The sequence below is a fragment of the Manihot esculenta genome, chromosome 1 (assembly GCF_001659605.2).
Source record: "Manihot esculenta cultivar AM560-2 chromosome 1, M.esculenta_v8, whole genome shotgun sequence".
NCBI lineage: Eukaryota > Viridiplantae > Streptophyta > Magnoliopsida > Malpighiales > Euphorbiaceae > Manihot > Manihot esculenta.
Genome location: NC_035161.2, coordinates 33762171 through 33778694, shown reverse-complemented (window position 1 = coordinate 33778694; position 16524 = coordinate 33762171). Strand labels below are relative to the sequence as shown.

At 34.3% G+C, this 16524-nt stretch overlaps 3 protein-coding genes across 6 annotated transcripts; 2 read left to right on the top strand and 1 right to left on the bottom strand.

The window, feature by feature from the left end:
• The first annotated feature begins 366 nt into the window (after nucleotides 1–366).
• LOC110602035 (V-type proton ATPase subunit E) lies at nucleotides 367–4106 on the top strand. Of its 2 annotated transcripts, none has more exons than XM_021739463.2 (6): nucleotides 367–588; nucleotides 763–863; nucleotides 1398–1554; nucleotides 1877–2073; nucleotides 2408–2507; nucleotides 3840–4106. In XM_021739463.2, exons 1-6 carry the CDS (start codon nucleotides 487–489, stop codon nucleotides 3873–3875), a joined length of 693 nt encoding a protein of 230 aa, XP_021595155.1. In that variant the 5' UTR covers nucleotides 367–486; the 3' UTR covers nucleotides 3876–4106. The 2 variants fall into 2 exon arrangements, with proteins under 2 accessions (XP_021595155.1, XP_043814629.1); XM_043958694.1 differs by having other exon boundaries at nucleotides 3680–3854.
• Nucleotides 4107–4790: 684 nt separating this feature from the next.
• LOC110602005 (rRNA (cytosine-C(5))-methyltransferase NOP2C) lies at nucleotides 4791–8529 on the bottom strand. 3 transcript variants are annotated; one of them, XM_021739438.2, is made up of 10 exons: nucleotides 8248–8529; nucleotides 7969–8113; nucleotides 7675–7765; nucleotides 7359–7556; nucleotides 7002–7234; nucleotides 6775–6906; nucleotides 6209–6276; nucleotides 6063–6124; nucleotides 5274–5412; nucleotides 4791–5123 (listed from the first exon to the last, which is right to left on the bottom strand). In XM_021739438.2, exons 1-9 carry the CDS (start codon nucleotides 8355–8357, stop codon nucleotides 5279–5281), a joined length of 1173 nt encoding a protein of 390 aa, XP_021595130.1. In that variant the 5' UTR covers nucleotides 8358–8529; the 3' UTR covers nucleotides 4791–5123; nucleotides 5274–5278. The 3 variants fall into 3 exon arrangements, with proteins under 3 accessions (XP_021595130.1, XP_043814625.1, XP_021595140.1); XM_043958690.1 differs by having other exon boundaries at nucleotides 7359–7514; XM_021739448.2 differs by lacking the exon at nucleotides 4791–5123 and having other exon boundaries at nucleotides 5382–5513.
• Nucleotides 8530–8553: 24 nt separating this feature from the next.
• Nucleotides 8554–14869, top strand: LOC110610139. Its single transcript, XM_043960011.1, has 13 exons — nucleotides 8554–8786; nucleotides 8938–9168; nucleotides 9498–9893; nucleotides 10041–10138; nucleotides 11732–11813; nucleotides 11954–12020; nucleotides 12672–12759; nucleotides 13016–13392; nucleotides 13582–13662; nucleotides 13781–13860; nucleotides 13983–14053; nucleotides 14358–14411; nucleotides 14623–14869. Exons 1-13 carry the CDS (start codon nucleotides 8666–8668, stop codon nucleotides 14719–14721), a joined length of 1845 nt encoding a protein of 614 aa, XP_043815946.1. The 5' UTR covers nucleotides 8554–8665; the 3' UTR covers nucleotides 14722–14869.
• The last annotated feature ends 1655 nt before the right edge of the window (nucleotides 14870–16524 follow it).

Sequence of the window (16524 nt, the reverse complement as noted above, 5' to 3'; positions counted from 1 at the left end):
ATATATTGACCAACTTTTTTATAGAAAGATTACGAATTTTGATATTATAAAAATTTAAAGATATTTTAATTAAATTATATAAAGATTTACTTGAAAAAAGATTAAATATTATTAAGTAAAGTATAGAAAATTAATAATAATAATAATTTATCCAAATAAAAATGTGTTGACGCTTGCCTAATATATACATATGAATATATATACTGACAAAAAAAATATGAATATGAATTAGAATATGACTATATATATATATATATATATTTAACGTGTCAACTTTTGGTTAAAACGGAGGGGAGTGTTGGCGTATTGGAAATGAAAGGTGGGTACCACAGAAATTTCCTCTATCAATTCAATCTTAATTTATATTACAAATCAGTGAATCACTGGGTCTCCTACATTCGCAAAATCCCTGCATTCTCTAAGGGCTGAACCCCTTTTTCCTGTTCCGATCGTTCTCTCCCATCCCTATCTGATCCATCAGCGAAAATGAACGATGCAGATGTCTCCAAGCAGATCCAGCAGATGGTCAGATTCATCCGCCAGGAAGCCGAAGAGAAGGCCAACGAGATCTCAGTTTCTGCTGAAGAAGTAACCCCAATTTCGATGACAGCAATTTTTTTAAGGATTATATGCATATATATTGTAGTGAATTATCGGATTTTTGCGTAATTTAGTTTGATTTCGTTTATCTGTTTCCACTATATAGTAAGCGTGGAATTAATGCGATTTTAAGGCATCTGATTTGATTTGATGTTTTGGTAGGAATTCAATATTGAAAAGTTGCAGCTTGTAGAGGCAGAGAAGAAGAAGATCAGGCAAGAGTATGAGCGTAAAGAGAAGCAAGTCGATGTTCGCAAAAAGATGTAATTAGCTTTTCGGTTTGTTTAATTGCTACTTTGATATTAGTATACACTTACTGCGTTGTAATATGAGGAAATCAGTTTTAGATCGATCAATTGGTATTTGTAGTTATTTTCTGTGGCCTGTGCTCAGTGAAGACAATCAGGAAGTAATTGGCCATGAATTGATTTTTTTTTCCTTTTGCACAACTACGGAATTCTTTAGCCCATATATAGACTAGCCTGCCTGTTGAATAGAGGTTTATAGAACGGATCCCAACTTCAACCAGTGCATAACTCAACCGTAAAATTGTACATCAGTAGGTATAAAATGTGTTGTTTTACATATTTGTGAGTTTTATGAAAAAAAATGATGATTCAGTTTGTAGAGTGAATCAGTTAGTTGAGTTTGATTATGAAGAGACCATTGTCACAATGTGTGTAGAGTGAGAGCTACCTTCTTCTGCTCTGCTGTCCATTTCTTTTGACAAATAATAGAGGCCTCCCTTTTTTCACCAAAAAGGTATGAATGAAATTTCTGGTGTTTATTGTTGGCAGCGAGTATTCCATGCAGCTTAATGCTTCTCGAATTAAAGTTCTTCAAGCCCAAGATGATGTGGTTAATTCCATGAAAGAGGCAGCAGGAAAGGATCTTCTGAATGTGAGTCGTGATAATCATGTGTACAAAAAGCTTCTGAATGATCTGATAGTTCAGGTAGGTGAATACCTGAGCTGACTTTCTATTCCATTTTAGTGGCTAAATATTTATGTAACGAAGAAATTTATTCTTTGCATAGAAATTGAAATAAAGTCATAACTGTAAATATCAGTAACAATCTGGTGTCATCATCACAGCGTGATATTTAAGTCACTGTGAACAGTCTAATTTTATCATTAGTCTCATTCTTGAAGATGGGCCATTGCTTTTCAGTATTTTATGGAATGAGTTATTGATGTTATTGTCAGGATATGCTTAATAGTAGTGACATATATTTTCTATGAGAAAGGAAATTCAGTTAGGTTTTTTTATATCCCAGAGTTTGCTCAGACTGAAGGAGCCTTCCGTCCTGCTGCGCTGCCGAAAAGAGGACCTGCAGCTGGTGGAGTCTGTCCTGGCTTCTGCAAAGCAGGAATATGCAGAGAAAGTAAAAGTTCATGCACCAGAAGTCATAATTGATAAAAATGTCTATCTTCCACCTGCTCCTAGTCATCATAATGCGCATGGTCCTTACTGGTAATTTTCTCTTTTCATCCCAAAGCCTAAAGACTTTAGAGTGCATCTATTTCTTTTCATGTATCATTTGCTATTTGTATGGGATTATCGGAAATTGGCTGTTGTTTTGGGCTAATTTTTGTAGATTTCTGGTGGCCTATATAGTAATGCTTATAGGATTTTCCAAAGTCTTCTACTATTTATAGTTCTGAATACACGTGGTTAATTCTAGAATAGCTAGCTGCTGAAGATAAGCCTGGGAATTGGATCACATTTAATTTTCTCAAACATTTTCCTGTTATATGAAATACCAATGATGGAAAGTATGTTGAATATAACTCGTTTTATCCTTTAGCTCTGGAGGTGTGGTCCTGGCTTCTCGAGATGGGAAAATTGTGTGTGAGAATACCCTTGATGCACGGTTGGATGTTGTGTTCCGTAAAAAGCTTCCTGAGGTATGCTTCATTAAACTTTTTTTACTATTTTCATAAGTTGGTTCTGTTGTTCCAGCACTCTTTAGATGCACCATCTTTTGCTTGATTTTTTTTTTAATAAAAAAAAGTAATTCACGTCCAGAACTGAAAAGGAAAATGGTCGTTCTTTGATCAAGAAAGAATAATCATGCTTGTGAAGTTCCCTGGTACATCTTGTTGAATATTTCATTATCTTGGCGCTGTGCAAAATTAGAAAAAGTGGTCTTTCACTATTTTGTCCGACTCAAGATCTTTAACAATTTGGAATATTTTGGTTACACTTACACACATGGAATACCCTTTTTTTCTTTTCTCCATTTTGTCATTCTAGATCCAAGAAAGTTGGTTTATATAGTTTCTCTTCTATTGCTTGGGTAATCCTATGAAGAGAGAACTTTTGCAAGATTTCAGTAAAGTGCTGGCTTGTAGTTTTAAAATATGAATAGAGGTGTGAGCAAACCAGTGCTCAATGAATACTCAATAAGGACTTGTGTCTGTTTAATAAATGAATGAACATGAACACAGATAAGCTTGCTCGATTATGTTTTTGAACAGACTATGTTTGTGTAGTTAATCATTTAAAACTTAACAGGTAAGCGGTTTGAAACTATCAAAATTTAGTGTCTACTGTCTAATGAGTATAGTGTTGCCTCTAAGTCATATTAAGTTATGGATTCTCGCAATAATATTTTGTATTTAAAATAAATATTCCAGTGTAAGATATTTGTTTTGGAATATGAGTTCATGAATAAGGAAAAATAAAACATGAGAAGACATGGAATTTTGTATCACATTTGACTGGAAAAACAGTATGGTTTTTAAACTGCTAATGTTTTCAAAATGCTTCACCTTTATAAGATTTGTAGCTTCACCAAGTCCCATCTGTCCATGATTCCATTTCCACATGTGTTCATTAATCTGAGTAAAGCGACTCTATTTCTGTTGCTTTTTTCCCCACGTAGACTTTCAGAGGTTGATAGTGGGACTTAATTGTTTGGTTGATGTTTTGTCATTTTGCTTTTGAATATCAAGTTTGTTGCCTTTTCTGGTTGTAATTCACCCAACTGTTTTGGGCGCATAACAGTTACTGTATATATGGGAAACAGAAGTATATATGTACATTAATATTTTTGTCATATGCCCCTCTTTGTCAGAAAATTGCTGAAAGTTAGTAATTTTGGGATGGCCAATCTTCAGCAGCTATGTTTATATGGTGACTTTGCATAAACTTACCATTTGCTGAAAACACATGATAACATCCTTGTAGAGTTTGAGTGCGGCAATTACTATAACCTTGTTTGCTTCCCTTTACAGATCCGCAAGAGGCTCTTTGGTCAGGTGGCTGCATGAGGGGTTGGCTTAGATCTTGTTTCACCCCGGATATTTATGTCCAGTGGTTAAAGATCAGAATCTATTATCCATTATTTGGTCGTTATTTTTTTTTCCTAATATTCATGTTTGCAGAAACCCCGTGGTTTCTGAAATTAGGAAGCTGGTACTTGTTTAGTTCTGGTAATTTTTATGGGGCATGGCAATGCACCCTTGTTTAATAATAAACAAAACATCTAGTCTTTTGCTCAAGATTTATGTTGTTGAGTTGCTTATTTATACGAGTTGTTAGCATATCGATCATACCACGGTCGAGAGTATGGATGCCCTCGTTATTTAAGATAGTAGTTGCACAGCATTATAACAAAGATACAAGCGCAAGCTTTTACAATGAAGACCTAAAATCCAACCATAGTTTAAAAAGTTTGCAGGTTGGAGCTTGATTATCCTTGAGAATGTGAAGATACACAATTAATGGACGTGCCCAGCATGTTTGAGGGACTGGTTTTACTTTTCTGTGGCTTTTTTGATAGTGTTATGGCTAATTAAAAGTTTAATCTATTATACTTTTAACTTCTCATCTAAATTAGCTATTCTAATTTAAATTCAATTTAGTCTAAAGTTTTTTTTATTATATTTCTTTATTTATCAACTTAAATACAAATTTAAAAAAAATTCAATTTCATTAATTTTTTTTATTTAAATTCATATTCAATTGACTCAAAAAATGGGAAAAAATTTCTTAAACTGAACTAAATTTAATTTAATTTAGAATTTCTAAATTAATTTGAACAAAATGTTTAAATTAAAACTAAATTGGAGGTGAAAGTGAGCATTATGATGGGCTACACTAAAATGTTAAAATTAATCTCTTAGTATTATAGTTGGTTGAGCTTTTACTTTTAAGAATTATTTAAAAAATAAACATAAAAAGGATGCGTTAAAGCAATTTTTTTATGAATGATAAGAATAGAGATAAAATAGCGTGCGACACAAGACTAATTAGCTTGTTCAATCCTAAAATCAGCATCTCCTAACCCTACATAAATCAATCAATCAAAATTCGACATTCTTTGCCTTGGAACTGTAGTCTAAATTCGAGTGGGTTCTTCAGAGAGTGATGCTTTGATGGTTCCTCGCTCCTGAACGATGACGCATTAACCCCACAGCATGAGACCAATTTCAATACCCGCAGCATTTTGTTCTACGATAGCCTATCACACCAACCAATTCATTCCCATCTACCAAGCCAAATGCTTTGACAAGTTTCTGACAGAAATCAATATTTTCACAGGATCATAGGACGATCATCAACCAGAAGAATCTGCACTAGCCTTTACCTTCTGATAGCTTAAAACTAGCGACAGAAATACAGTAGAAAACAGAAATAGCAGATTCATCTCCCATGGAACTACAAACCTCGATTAAATGGCCAGTTTTGTGAACTTTGCAACAAAAAGTCCACTGGTTTGTGAAGTTACCGGATCAAAGCGCAAGGTCTTGGGTATCCGCCCACTTTTACATGGCCAATCTTTGGCAGCATCTATCTCCTGCAACTCTGTAAGACCAGTAGAAGCATTGTTATATAGCAACACTATAACAAGCTCTTTTTTGTTGTAATAGAATCTGAAAGCAGACAAGGTCTTTGGACTTTAGGAACTGCAGATATTACGAAATTCCTCTAGTTAACATTAAAAAATAAGAAAGAAAGAAAAGAGAAAAAAGAACAAAAAAAAGAAAAAAAAACTCTATTCCAACCGACATTGAAACTAACTGCTCCATCTAATTATGAATGGTTAAACAAAGAAGAAAGTGATGGAAAATTAGGAATTCATGCAATTACATCCACCTCAAAGTTACCTTGATAAACAAAAGTAAACAACCAGGCACAAGCACAACGGCTAAGAACTACATTGCAATAATAATGTTAGAATCGCATGGAACTAGTTCTGCTATAAATTATTAGGGTTATTCTAGTACTTATCCCAAATGAAGGATAAGATATTTGCTTCGACCACCACCCCACCCACAACCAAAAAAAACCTTATGGCCTAAGATGAATTCAATTTCATGGACCTACAATTGGTAGGATAATATGCTGGGATGGGCAGCCATTCTAAATTTGATCATGTTATCTAAAAAAGTGTAAAATTAGGCAAAATAATATCGAGTTCATGATTTATTATCTTTAGGAATGGAGAATCTTACCAGCAGAAGCATTTTCCTTGAGAAATCTTTCTACCACGTCTTCATTCTGAGAAACTGTTAAACTGATAATACAAAAGGTAAATGCATGTAAATTTAATAACAATGATGAGTATTTAGCAAAAATTGGATTTGAGTATGGAACGCACCTGCAAGTGCTGTACACAAGCAAACCACCAAGTCTTAGCAGCTTAAAACCATTTGTTAGAAGTTTGATCTGCAACACAAGACAAACACATCTAATGTGAAAGAAAAAGAAAAAACACCCGCATGGTTGAGAATATGCTTTGATAAAAAAAAGAAAAAGAAAAGAAAAACTATAAAGCACACAGTTCAATTTCCCAGACTCAGGAAATAACTGAAATGGAACGAACAATGAAATTACAACAGAAGCTTTGGTCCTAAAATGCACAGGGAAAAACCACACTGAAACATTCCCTTAATGGTTCAGTGCTTACTAAATGTTTACAGTCCAAGATGGAGACAATTTAAAACAAATAAACCATTATATAATGGCCATTAGTCCATTAAACTACCTTGATTATGTAATAGATGAATTTTCCATTAAATTAGCTAAGGTGTTACGTACATTTCTATTCTTAGTCCATTATACTACCTATGTAATTGTGTCATTGTCTCACTGAGAATTAGAATTAGGAGCAACACAATTGGAAAATGGTTATGATGTGATAGAACAATACAATAAATCAGTAACCTGAAGGTTGGTCAAATTATCAGTTCTCTCCGCATTCAATACACGTTGATGGAGGGTTTCCCATCCCCAATGCTCATATTTTTGAATATGTCTAATTGACCCATCATGAGTGCATTCTGCATCTACAAGAACCTGAATTAAATGCCAATTGGTCATTAGCTTCTATAGTTCAGCAGAATCTAATTAATAGGAGAATTGTACAGTTTAAAATTGAGTCATAACTCCACCTTATCATAGCCACGGCTCAAAACTTCACTCCTACACACAATTTGATATAATTCACTTTTGCTAGTCCCAAGTACTCCAGAATCCCGCCCATAAAAAATTAGTTCCGGACTATCACTTTCTGCAATCAATGCTGAAGCAGCTGGTTTCCTTGCTTTCCTTGCTTTTTTCCTTTCTTTCCATGGTCTCCTTGAAGTCCACTCCGTGAATGTGTCTTCCTTACATGCAGATTCACCTGTTCAATACTAGACAGAATGACAACACATCAAAAACAGGTACCAACTGAGAGTTCCTTAAAGTTGAGGAGATTCACTTTGAAGCTAACATAATTGCACAAAACTACTATAGAAGCTGCTTACATGACCTAGAATGTGAAAACTTTCTCACAGGACCAAGGGAAAATGTTGTTCCATCAGCAACAAACAGTCTGCATCTATCGCCAAGTGCATATTTCTGCAGCATTGTTCTACAAGCAGCTAGGCGATGCCTCGCAATATCAACCCCAGTTACAGATCCTGAATCACCAAGAAGGTCCGCTATCATGCAAAGTTTAGCACCTGATAATCAGGAATGTATTACAAATAAGCTTCACAAGCACTGTATCAGATAATCTGATGTGTCATGATTAAATCTACTGGGATCTATTGACTGCAAAAGAAGTAAAAGATCACTTACCAGGAGCAGCGCAGAGATCAAGAACATTATCTCCTCCTGAGATATTCAGGGCTAAAACAGCAGCCCCAGAAGCCGCATCAATTCCATAAATCTGAATGACCATAAAAAGCAAATAAGATAATAATAAAACAACCTCAATAGACACAGTGGCTAGATAAACAGTTATAATCAAATGCCAGAAAGCCGTAAAAGTATTGCTAAATGAGTCCAATAACAAATTCAGCCAAAATTTTAAGCCAATATTAAAAATTTTCCATGCCACAGGAACCAAATTCTTATTAAGTGGTTTATTACCTTCCCTTCCTTGTATGCCTTTGAATTAGCAATCTGAAGGTGAGGCGGAAGAGAAAAAAAACCAGGTAACCAAGCAACTCTCTCAAGATTACAGTTTATCTCTGCCTCAATCTCTCGAAGGTCACCTTCGCTCCCAGGCTTCAACCTTCACAAGGAAACAAAAAATTAACCACTAAAATTAGGAAACCATTAATTCGAAGAACAAGTAGAAAGGAAACTTGCAATATAGAAGCATAAAGTCGCAGGAATTAGAATTGTATGATTTTGAAACTCAAGTACCTTATATAGCGAGGGGTATCGCTAGCAATATAGATAGAAGCGTCAAGCCCATTTGCTTGGAGGAAATCGAGGAAAGCTTCTGGCAATGGTAACTTGGAAACTTCTTCCATCTAACACAAACCTAAAGCCTTTCTGATTCAGACTGCTGGATGCTGGCGGTGGCTCTCGCATGAGCAACAGCGGCTGCATATAATGAATTAATCGCGTCAAAACGACATACCGTTTTAGAAGTCAAGTCGCTCTAAAACGGCAAGCCGTTTCAATGGCATGACGAACCGTTTTCGCCTCTTAAACCAATAAGCATCGCCTGTCGCCTCGAGCTCCCACCTAACTACTCGTCTGAAATCCGATGTTCTAATTTGAATCAGCAGGGGCGTGAAATTATTTCCGACTTTAGAGAAAGAATCGATAAGAGAGGATGAGAGAATCCATATTCCCATGCGTATCGCTATTTCTTTATTACGTTGCTCAATTCACTTCTGCTACAGTTGTTCTAAAATCCTTCTTCTTTTCCTTCCCAGACCTTCCCGCCAAATTTGGTAACTTTCTTTAATCTCTTCCGCTGTTTGGCTGCTTAGAAAACGTTGGGAAACACGGGAATATTGAAACTTGGAACTAAAGTCATCGCTTTCTTCTGTGTTTTTAATGCGATGTTTATTTTAGTTTCTTAATAATAGCTTCTTTGTTCAGCTGCTGGAGTTAATAGGTCTGGCGTGTGTGGAGCTTTGCATGTGGCGAATCCCTTGGACGCTTGTTCTTCTCTGCATAATTTTTTTGGGTCCAACGAAACTGAGCAAGTGAAAATTGCCTTGATTGTCAGAGGTGAATGCCCTCTTGAGAATAAAATTCTAAATGCTCAAAATGGGGGATTTGATGCTGCCATTGTCTATGACGATAGAGATAAGAGGAATTTGGTTTACAGTGAGTTTCCATAGCGACTTACCATTTATTTATTCATTTATTTTTAATTTCCCATTTAGCAATAATGCCTGGGTTGCATTTGTATCCATTGAAGATATTTCCCTGAACACACACACACGCACACAATGTCTTTGCGCGTGTTAATTTACTAACATAATTGAGGTATGTTGTCAATTTTGGTCATTGAAGCATTAGCTGCAATAACATATGGAGGTTTTTAGGAACTTAGTAATTATTGGCTGTTATTAGTTTATTTTTTATGCTTTTCTGAAAAAAAAAAAGTTTTGGCTTCTTTGCTTATTATGGAATATGCAATCCCTTGCATGCAGTGATGATGAACCCTGAGGGCATCAAAGTGCATGCTGTTTTTGTTTCTAAGGCAGCTGGTGAAATTTTAAAGGAGCATGCTCGAGGAGAAGAAGCTGAATGTTGCATTTATCTGTCTCATAGTGATACAGCATGGACTGTTTTAGCAATATCTTTTCTTTCTCTTCTTGTTATTTTAGCTTTCCTCATGATAGCCTTTGTCTTGCCCAGACACTGGCTACATTGGCAGCAAATGAATTTTCACTTCAAAAGTGTGGATGTGAGGATGCTGGAAGGCCTTCCCCGCTTCACATTCAACTCCACTCATTTGAATTGTAATCACAGTGGAGAAACTTGTGCCATTTGCCTTGAGAATTACAAAGATGGGGAAATTCTTAAAATTCTCCCTTGCCAACATGGTAAGGCTTCATTTATTTTTTCCATAACAACACTTAATCAAACGTTATTGTCTTAAGTTGTGGGTCACTTTTGTATATACACAAAGACTGCACAATTCATTCAAAAAGGCAATTTAATTGCTGATGACAAATTAAATTTACATGCAGAATTTCATTCAAGCTGTGTGGACTCATGGCTGACTAAATGGGGGACATCTTGCCCAGTGTGCAAGTTTGATATGAAAACCAGATTTATATATTCTCAGGCAAGTGCACAATGATCACTTTTAGATTCTAGCATGGTGATGGAATTTGTCTATTTACTTTTCTGAAAAGGGGTGGGGTGGGGGGGTGGGGGAATGGTTCTTTCAGCAGGGTTAATCTGTTAAAGTGGCACTTGTTCTGTGCATCGGTTTTATGAGTGCAGTCGTCAATCTTATTTTACAGTCATGATCCTTTTTCATAACTCATCTACCGAATTGCAAAACCAATAGTAAAGTAGCTCTTTGGTGGTTAAGTGAGGACTTGCATTATCTTGTTGAAGTATTAGAGAGTAGAAACTATGTTTTAAGTTGATGTAATTAGCGTGATAAACTCCTCCAGCATCCTCCTGGCAATGTTATTAAGACAAGAGGTGACGCTAAGGTGATAAGGTGCTTTGTGGCCTTAGGCAAGAGGTGAGAGGCGGGCAAGGGTCTTTTTGAACAAGGCTTCATAGCCAAAATTTATATATGTATACACACTCGCACACATATACACAGTTTTAACTTAAAAATATCACAATTTAACTAGCTTAGTAAGTTACAAAAAAAAAAAAAAAAGATATTGGAAAGAAAAAAATATTAAAAATTAAAAAGAAAGAAATTAAACAAAGTAACATCCATCTATAATTGCAATAAGCTATAAAGCAATAAAAAAATGTTGCGGATATAAAGAAACAAAACATTTCTGCTATAGTGACATTTTTGGAAGAGAAGAAGGGAAGGGAAGAAGAAAAGAAGAGTAGAGAAGAGGTGGATGAGAGAATAGAAGAAGATAGTAAAATTAAAAAAAAAAAAAAGAATAAAGAAAAAAGAGGATCTTCTGTGTGCCAGGTCCAGAAGCACGAGAAGAGAGGAAGAGAGAGAAAAAGGAAAAAGATTATAAGGAGACAAAGAGGGAGAAGAGGAGAGCAAAAATTAAAAAGAAAAAAAAATAATGCTGCTGTACTAGGTCTTACAGGGAGATAAGAGAGGAAGCGAAATAAGGAGAAGAGGAGAGAGACATACCTGGTTGCTGTCATTAGGAGCAAGAAAGAGGAAGAAATTTACTTTTTGGCTACTGGGAAGTGTTATATGTTGTTTGAAAGAGATGGAGAGAATCTAGGTTTTCTTTATTTATTTATTTTGGCTGTTTAAGCATTGCCTCTAGCAAATTAGTGGTCCAAGGCAGCGAATGGCACCTCGCCTTGCCTCGCGCCTTTTTTTGCCTCTAACTTTTCGCCTCTAACAACACCGTCTCCTGGAGTTGACTTGGGGGTTAGTTCTGGTCCATAGGGAGGCATTAGAGTTCAGTTGTAGTGATATTCTTGCCCAATCCTTGATGTGAAGAATGGGAAGACTATATTTGAGAATAATTCATATTGTATTATGGATTTAACTCCAAGTTACAAGAGTAAATACATTATTGCATTTCCAAGTTGTAGATACATTATTGCATTTCCAAGTTGTAGCTGCCTGTCATGACTCATGAGGTCCTTATGTCAGTATATTGGCACCAAGTCAATAGCATATGAGTAAAGGGAAAATTTTATTTGAACATCCAAGAGATGGGGTAAAATGAGACACATCAACATTTAACATTTCTTTCTGGTGACATAGAGGAGCAAGAATAAGAATATTAAGAGAACCACAAATGTTGCTGTGTCAAATGTTTTTGGAACTGACATATGGAAAATGAATTGTGTAATTTTTCCACCACCATTTTAGAAACTCAATAAAAATCTGCCTATGTTTCTTGAAAATGATTCCTGACAAATTTGATTTGCCTTTAAGCAAACTAAGGTTTATTCTTAATTAATGCTTGCTATATGCTTGATGCAGATAAAGAGGGGAATCTAGCTTCTCAATCAGTAAATGCAATGGGTGCTTTCACTAGCTTTTTAATCAGGTATACAGATCAACATGCCTTAAGAGACGAATGTGTTCATTTCTGACTAAAGATAGAAGCATAGCACTTCATTGTTGATGGAATAGATGGGTAAAAATAACTTGACATTCTTTTCGAGAGAGAAAAATAAAGTGAGATTGGAAGCTTATTCAGCCAGATAAGCGGTTACATTGAAAATTCTCAATCATTGATCCCCAGGCATACTTTAAATTGATTCATTTTTATAATTAATTAGTCTTCTTATGTTACAAATTCATGGCTGATCCATTTTCCTTGCTTCTGTCACAGATCTTCTGCTTACCTGTGACGTCTTTCTGAACTGCGTCTGTATATTATATTTGTCGGTCTACTGTCTCTACGAAGTTTTAACTGGACATATGATATGCTGCTGCTGCTGCTGCCGCCCCAACATATTTTGACAACCACAATAATCTTTACCGTGGAGCAATTCCGAAAGATTCTTCGGTGCTCAGGCTAATGCCACGTGTTTTTATTTTTGTGTCCTATATTGGGAATAAAAGTAGTAGATAGAGCTTAGCTACGAGTCTTCCTCCGTGGTGGCTTGGTTCGTAGCTGGGTGTTAACAGTTTCAGTTGTATATAACTCATAGTTTGTATTATGCAAATTCTTTTTTTTTTTTTTCTTGTATAGCTTATGCTATGGTTTAATTTCTGCCTCATTCATTCCTAATCTACTGGTTAAAGCCTTAAGCCTTCAACTTGAAATATTTTGCTGTTGGGCAAGTAGTTCAAACCGCTTGATTTTGTAGACTATATCTAACAGTCGTGTTCCAAGTTTAAGTTAGAGATGGTTAATTGAAAATTTGGAAGCATTCCCACCTGGGGATATGCGCATGGAATCATTTCCGAATCATTTTTTTTTAATAATTTGTATTTGAATGATGTCGACAAAGACAAAACCTACCCACATGAAACAATCCAACGTTACTGTAAGATATTTGTTAAGTTTTTGAGTGCTCTTGTGAAGGACAGTGAATGAACGTCAGTGGGCACTCCATTCATGATTCATCCATGTCGTTTTCACAAATTAGGTGTCATGTATCTTGCCCATATCTTTGGAATTGTTACGTTTATCAATGTCTTTATCAACGTTTCTCACTAATAACTTCTCCTTCCTCTTTTTTAGTTATTTATCTCTTTTCCATAAGGAGAAAATCAGATCGGTTGGATTCATTTTTGGGTTTTAACCATTTATGCTCAGCCCGAGTTATAACAATGAAGTGTTATTCTGCTTTCTTCCTACATAAACCGAAATACGTGCTAAGCAGCAAACTGCCGTTACTGAGTCCCCACTTCTATATCAGCAGCTGGTTTTCTCAGGCAAACCCAGCAAGGAGCCACCATATCTCGAGGTAAAAAGTTTCAAGTCCTCTTGGTATAGAACGCCAATTCATCTTCATGGGCTCTCTGTATAAAAGGTTAATGGTTATTTTCTTATAATCTTACAAGACATTTAAACACAAGTTTCTTTGTCGGATTAGCTGATATGGGATCCCCTTTTTTTCTCGTGGGCTGTTTATTCTCCTTTTTATACATTATAGCTTAGAAGCTGAAGCCATCACTGTTGATGTTAAGGCAGCCAAGGGTTTTCTGGAGTCTGGCTACGTTTATCTAGATGTTAGGTGCATAGTCTTCTTTCCCTTTCTTATTATATAGTTTTTGATTTTGGATTTTTCAATTTCGTTTCTTAGAAATTAACCCTTTTTTTAATATTAATTTTAATGTCCTTAAAACCCATAGGACAGTGGAAGAGTTCAAGAAAGGACATGTGCAGACAGAGAAGATACTCAACATTCCTTACATGTTCAACACTCCGGAAGGTGTAAAATAGCCCTTTTATTTATTTAAACCAAACATGTGAGAGATGAACAGGTAAACAGCAATTTAGATGATATTATAGTTTTTTTTTTTTTTTTTTTTTTTTTCCCTTCTTGGGTTTCAGGTAGGGTGAAAAATCCAAAATTCTTGAATGAGGTTTCAGCAGTTTGCAAGGAGGAAGATCATCTTGTTGTGGTATTCATCCAAGTTCAAGTTCATCTTATCACTACTTTTCTATTTTAATTAAATTGTATATCAATTATTGGAAAAGCTAATTTTACATTAGATAACTGCATATATCAAATTGTATTTTTCTCCGTCAAAAATAATTTTTTTTACTTTGATAAAATTAAAATATAAAGATTAAACTATTTATTTTGGACATGATTTAATAATTAAATAATATTAAATATTTAAAAATATTTTAATCATTTCAGAAATAATTGATGGAAAACTAGACGGGTAAAAATAATTTATCCTTAATTACTTACCTGCACAGGGCTGTCAAAGTGGAGTCAGATCCCTGTCTGCAACGGCTGATCTTCTCAATGCTGTAAGTTCATAAAAACTGCAATTTGGCTAAATATGTTATGCCAAATTTTGTTTAAATGTGGGAGGCCTTTGATAGTAGTCCAAAATCCAAAGCCTTTGGCTCCTAATTGACCTCGAAATGGATTTGGAGTAATCCTTTATTTGTTATTGTGATTGGATATAAAAAGAGTAAAGATGATGAGAAACTAAATTTGTTGAGATTGGGATGATAGGGTTTCAAGGATGCCAGCAACATGGGAGGAGGTTATATTGCTTGGGTGCAGAATGGGTTTCCCCTAAAGGTCGAAGAAGAGGAAAAGGCTCAACTCTGATCTCCATTATTTGAGTTGACATGGGCTTCCGGTATTTGCTTTTGCTTTTGCAAATATTATTTTCAGATAAGCACTTTTTTTTTTTTTCTGTCCTTTATATTTAAAAAAATGCATTTTGGCGGACCATAAAATGCATTATTTGAGTTGACATGCATTCTGTCTTTTATCAAAAGACCAAGAGGTAGGCCACCAGATTAACGGACCATAATCAACTCATTTTACATTAAAAAAAATATAAAATATAAAATATAAAAATTCTAAAGCTTATCTATTTAATTGTAATTTTTATATAAAAAAAAATAAAGCACATTCTATGCGCCTAATGAGGTGTGCCAATCGGGTTTTCATAGTTTACTTTATAATCACGACTAGCAAGTCCCATTCATGCTGGTCATGGTGACTGATTTCTTTTTAAATATTCTGTCTTTCAACGTCTATGAGTAAGAAAATTTCTCTTTTTTTTTTTTTTTTTTTTTTCTTTTTCCTTTTCCAACAAAAGATCACAAGCATTTCGCCGGCTTAAAGACCATAGCTTATATATTTGCATGGGGGCAGAATGCATAAACAGGGAGACTGTAGATGAATGAAGATGAGTTCGAAAAATGAGCAACTCCCTCTCAATTTTACGAGTCTAAGGATAGGCCCCATTTTCGATTATGAAAGAATTTCTACTGCTTTTTATTTTCATTTCTTCGATTTCGTTTCAACAAAACATATTTTCTCAAATTTTTGTTGCTCTCGGTATAAGAAATGATAGTAATCAAAGCGAAGCTATTATTCAACTTAAAAATCACCATACAACCTCAGTAAAAAAAAAAATAATCGCCACACAAACAGTAAATCAACTCTTGAGCAAAACAATAGGTAAAATTAATATTCCTCACACTTGGACTAACACTAATTGCCGCTTATCTAATTTTTAAATATAGATTATTAACAATAACGCACGACGAATTGTAATTTTTTTAAATGTATCAATAAATTATTTATTTATACCTACGAGAAAAATTAGCTTTAATTTTTTTTATTAATTATTTTTTTCTCATTTACTTTATATGATATTTTTACAAATACTCGAACACTGTTTTTTTTTCTAAAAAATATTTATATATACTAAATAGAGAATAAATTTCACCCATCATTCCTAAATTTATATTTAATAGTGATATAATATTATTGTTTTTAAATATTTAAAAATTATTTTTGAATCTATAAAATAAATTATTTGAATTATTATATTATTTTCTGTTATTAGAGCTCATATTAATTGAATATAAAACCAATAGATGATAAAATAAAGTGAAAATGTACATGAAGTATTAATAGTAAAAATATATATTGCATAAATATATATTTAATTACATTATAATTTTACTTCAACATCAAATCAAAATGAGACCTACTTAATTCAATTATTGAAGTACAAAACAAATTCTCTAATAGCACCTATTTTCTATATCAAAACTTGCAGTCCCTCAAAAAAAAAAAAAAATCATCACATTTATTATGTGTTGTATACTAAAACACTGAAAATCCATCACACAGTCATTTACTCCGAGATAAAAACAAAGAGTCATATCCAATGTGTATCGCATAAAATTAAGAAAAAATAAAAATAAAAAAAATCCATATTAAGCTTCCAGTTTTTTGCCTTTGTTTGAACCTTTCCCATTTATTATATTTGCAAGAGATCTTGCCATCTTGGAGTTCCCTTATTTCCTACAGAATTGTGCCCTTTAATCTTAATTCCTGAAAATTATAAAAAATAATTATATATATATATATATATATATAAATTACAAT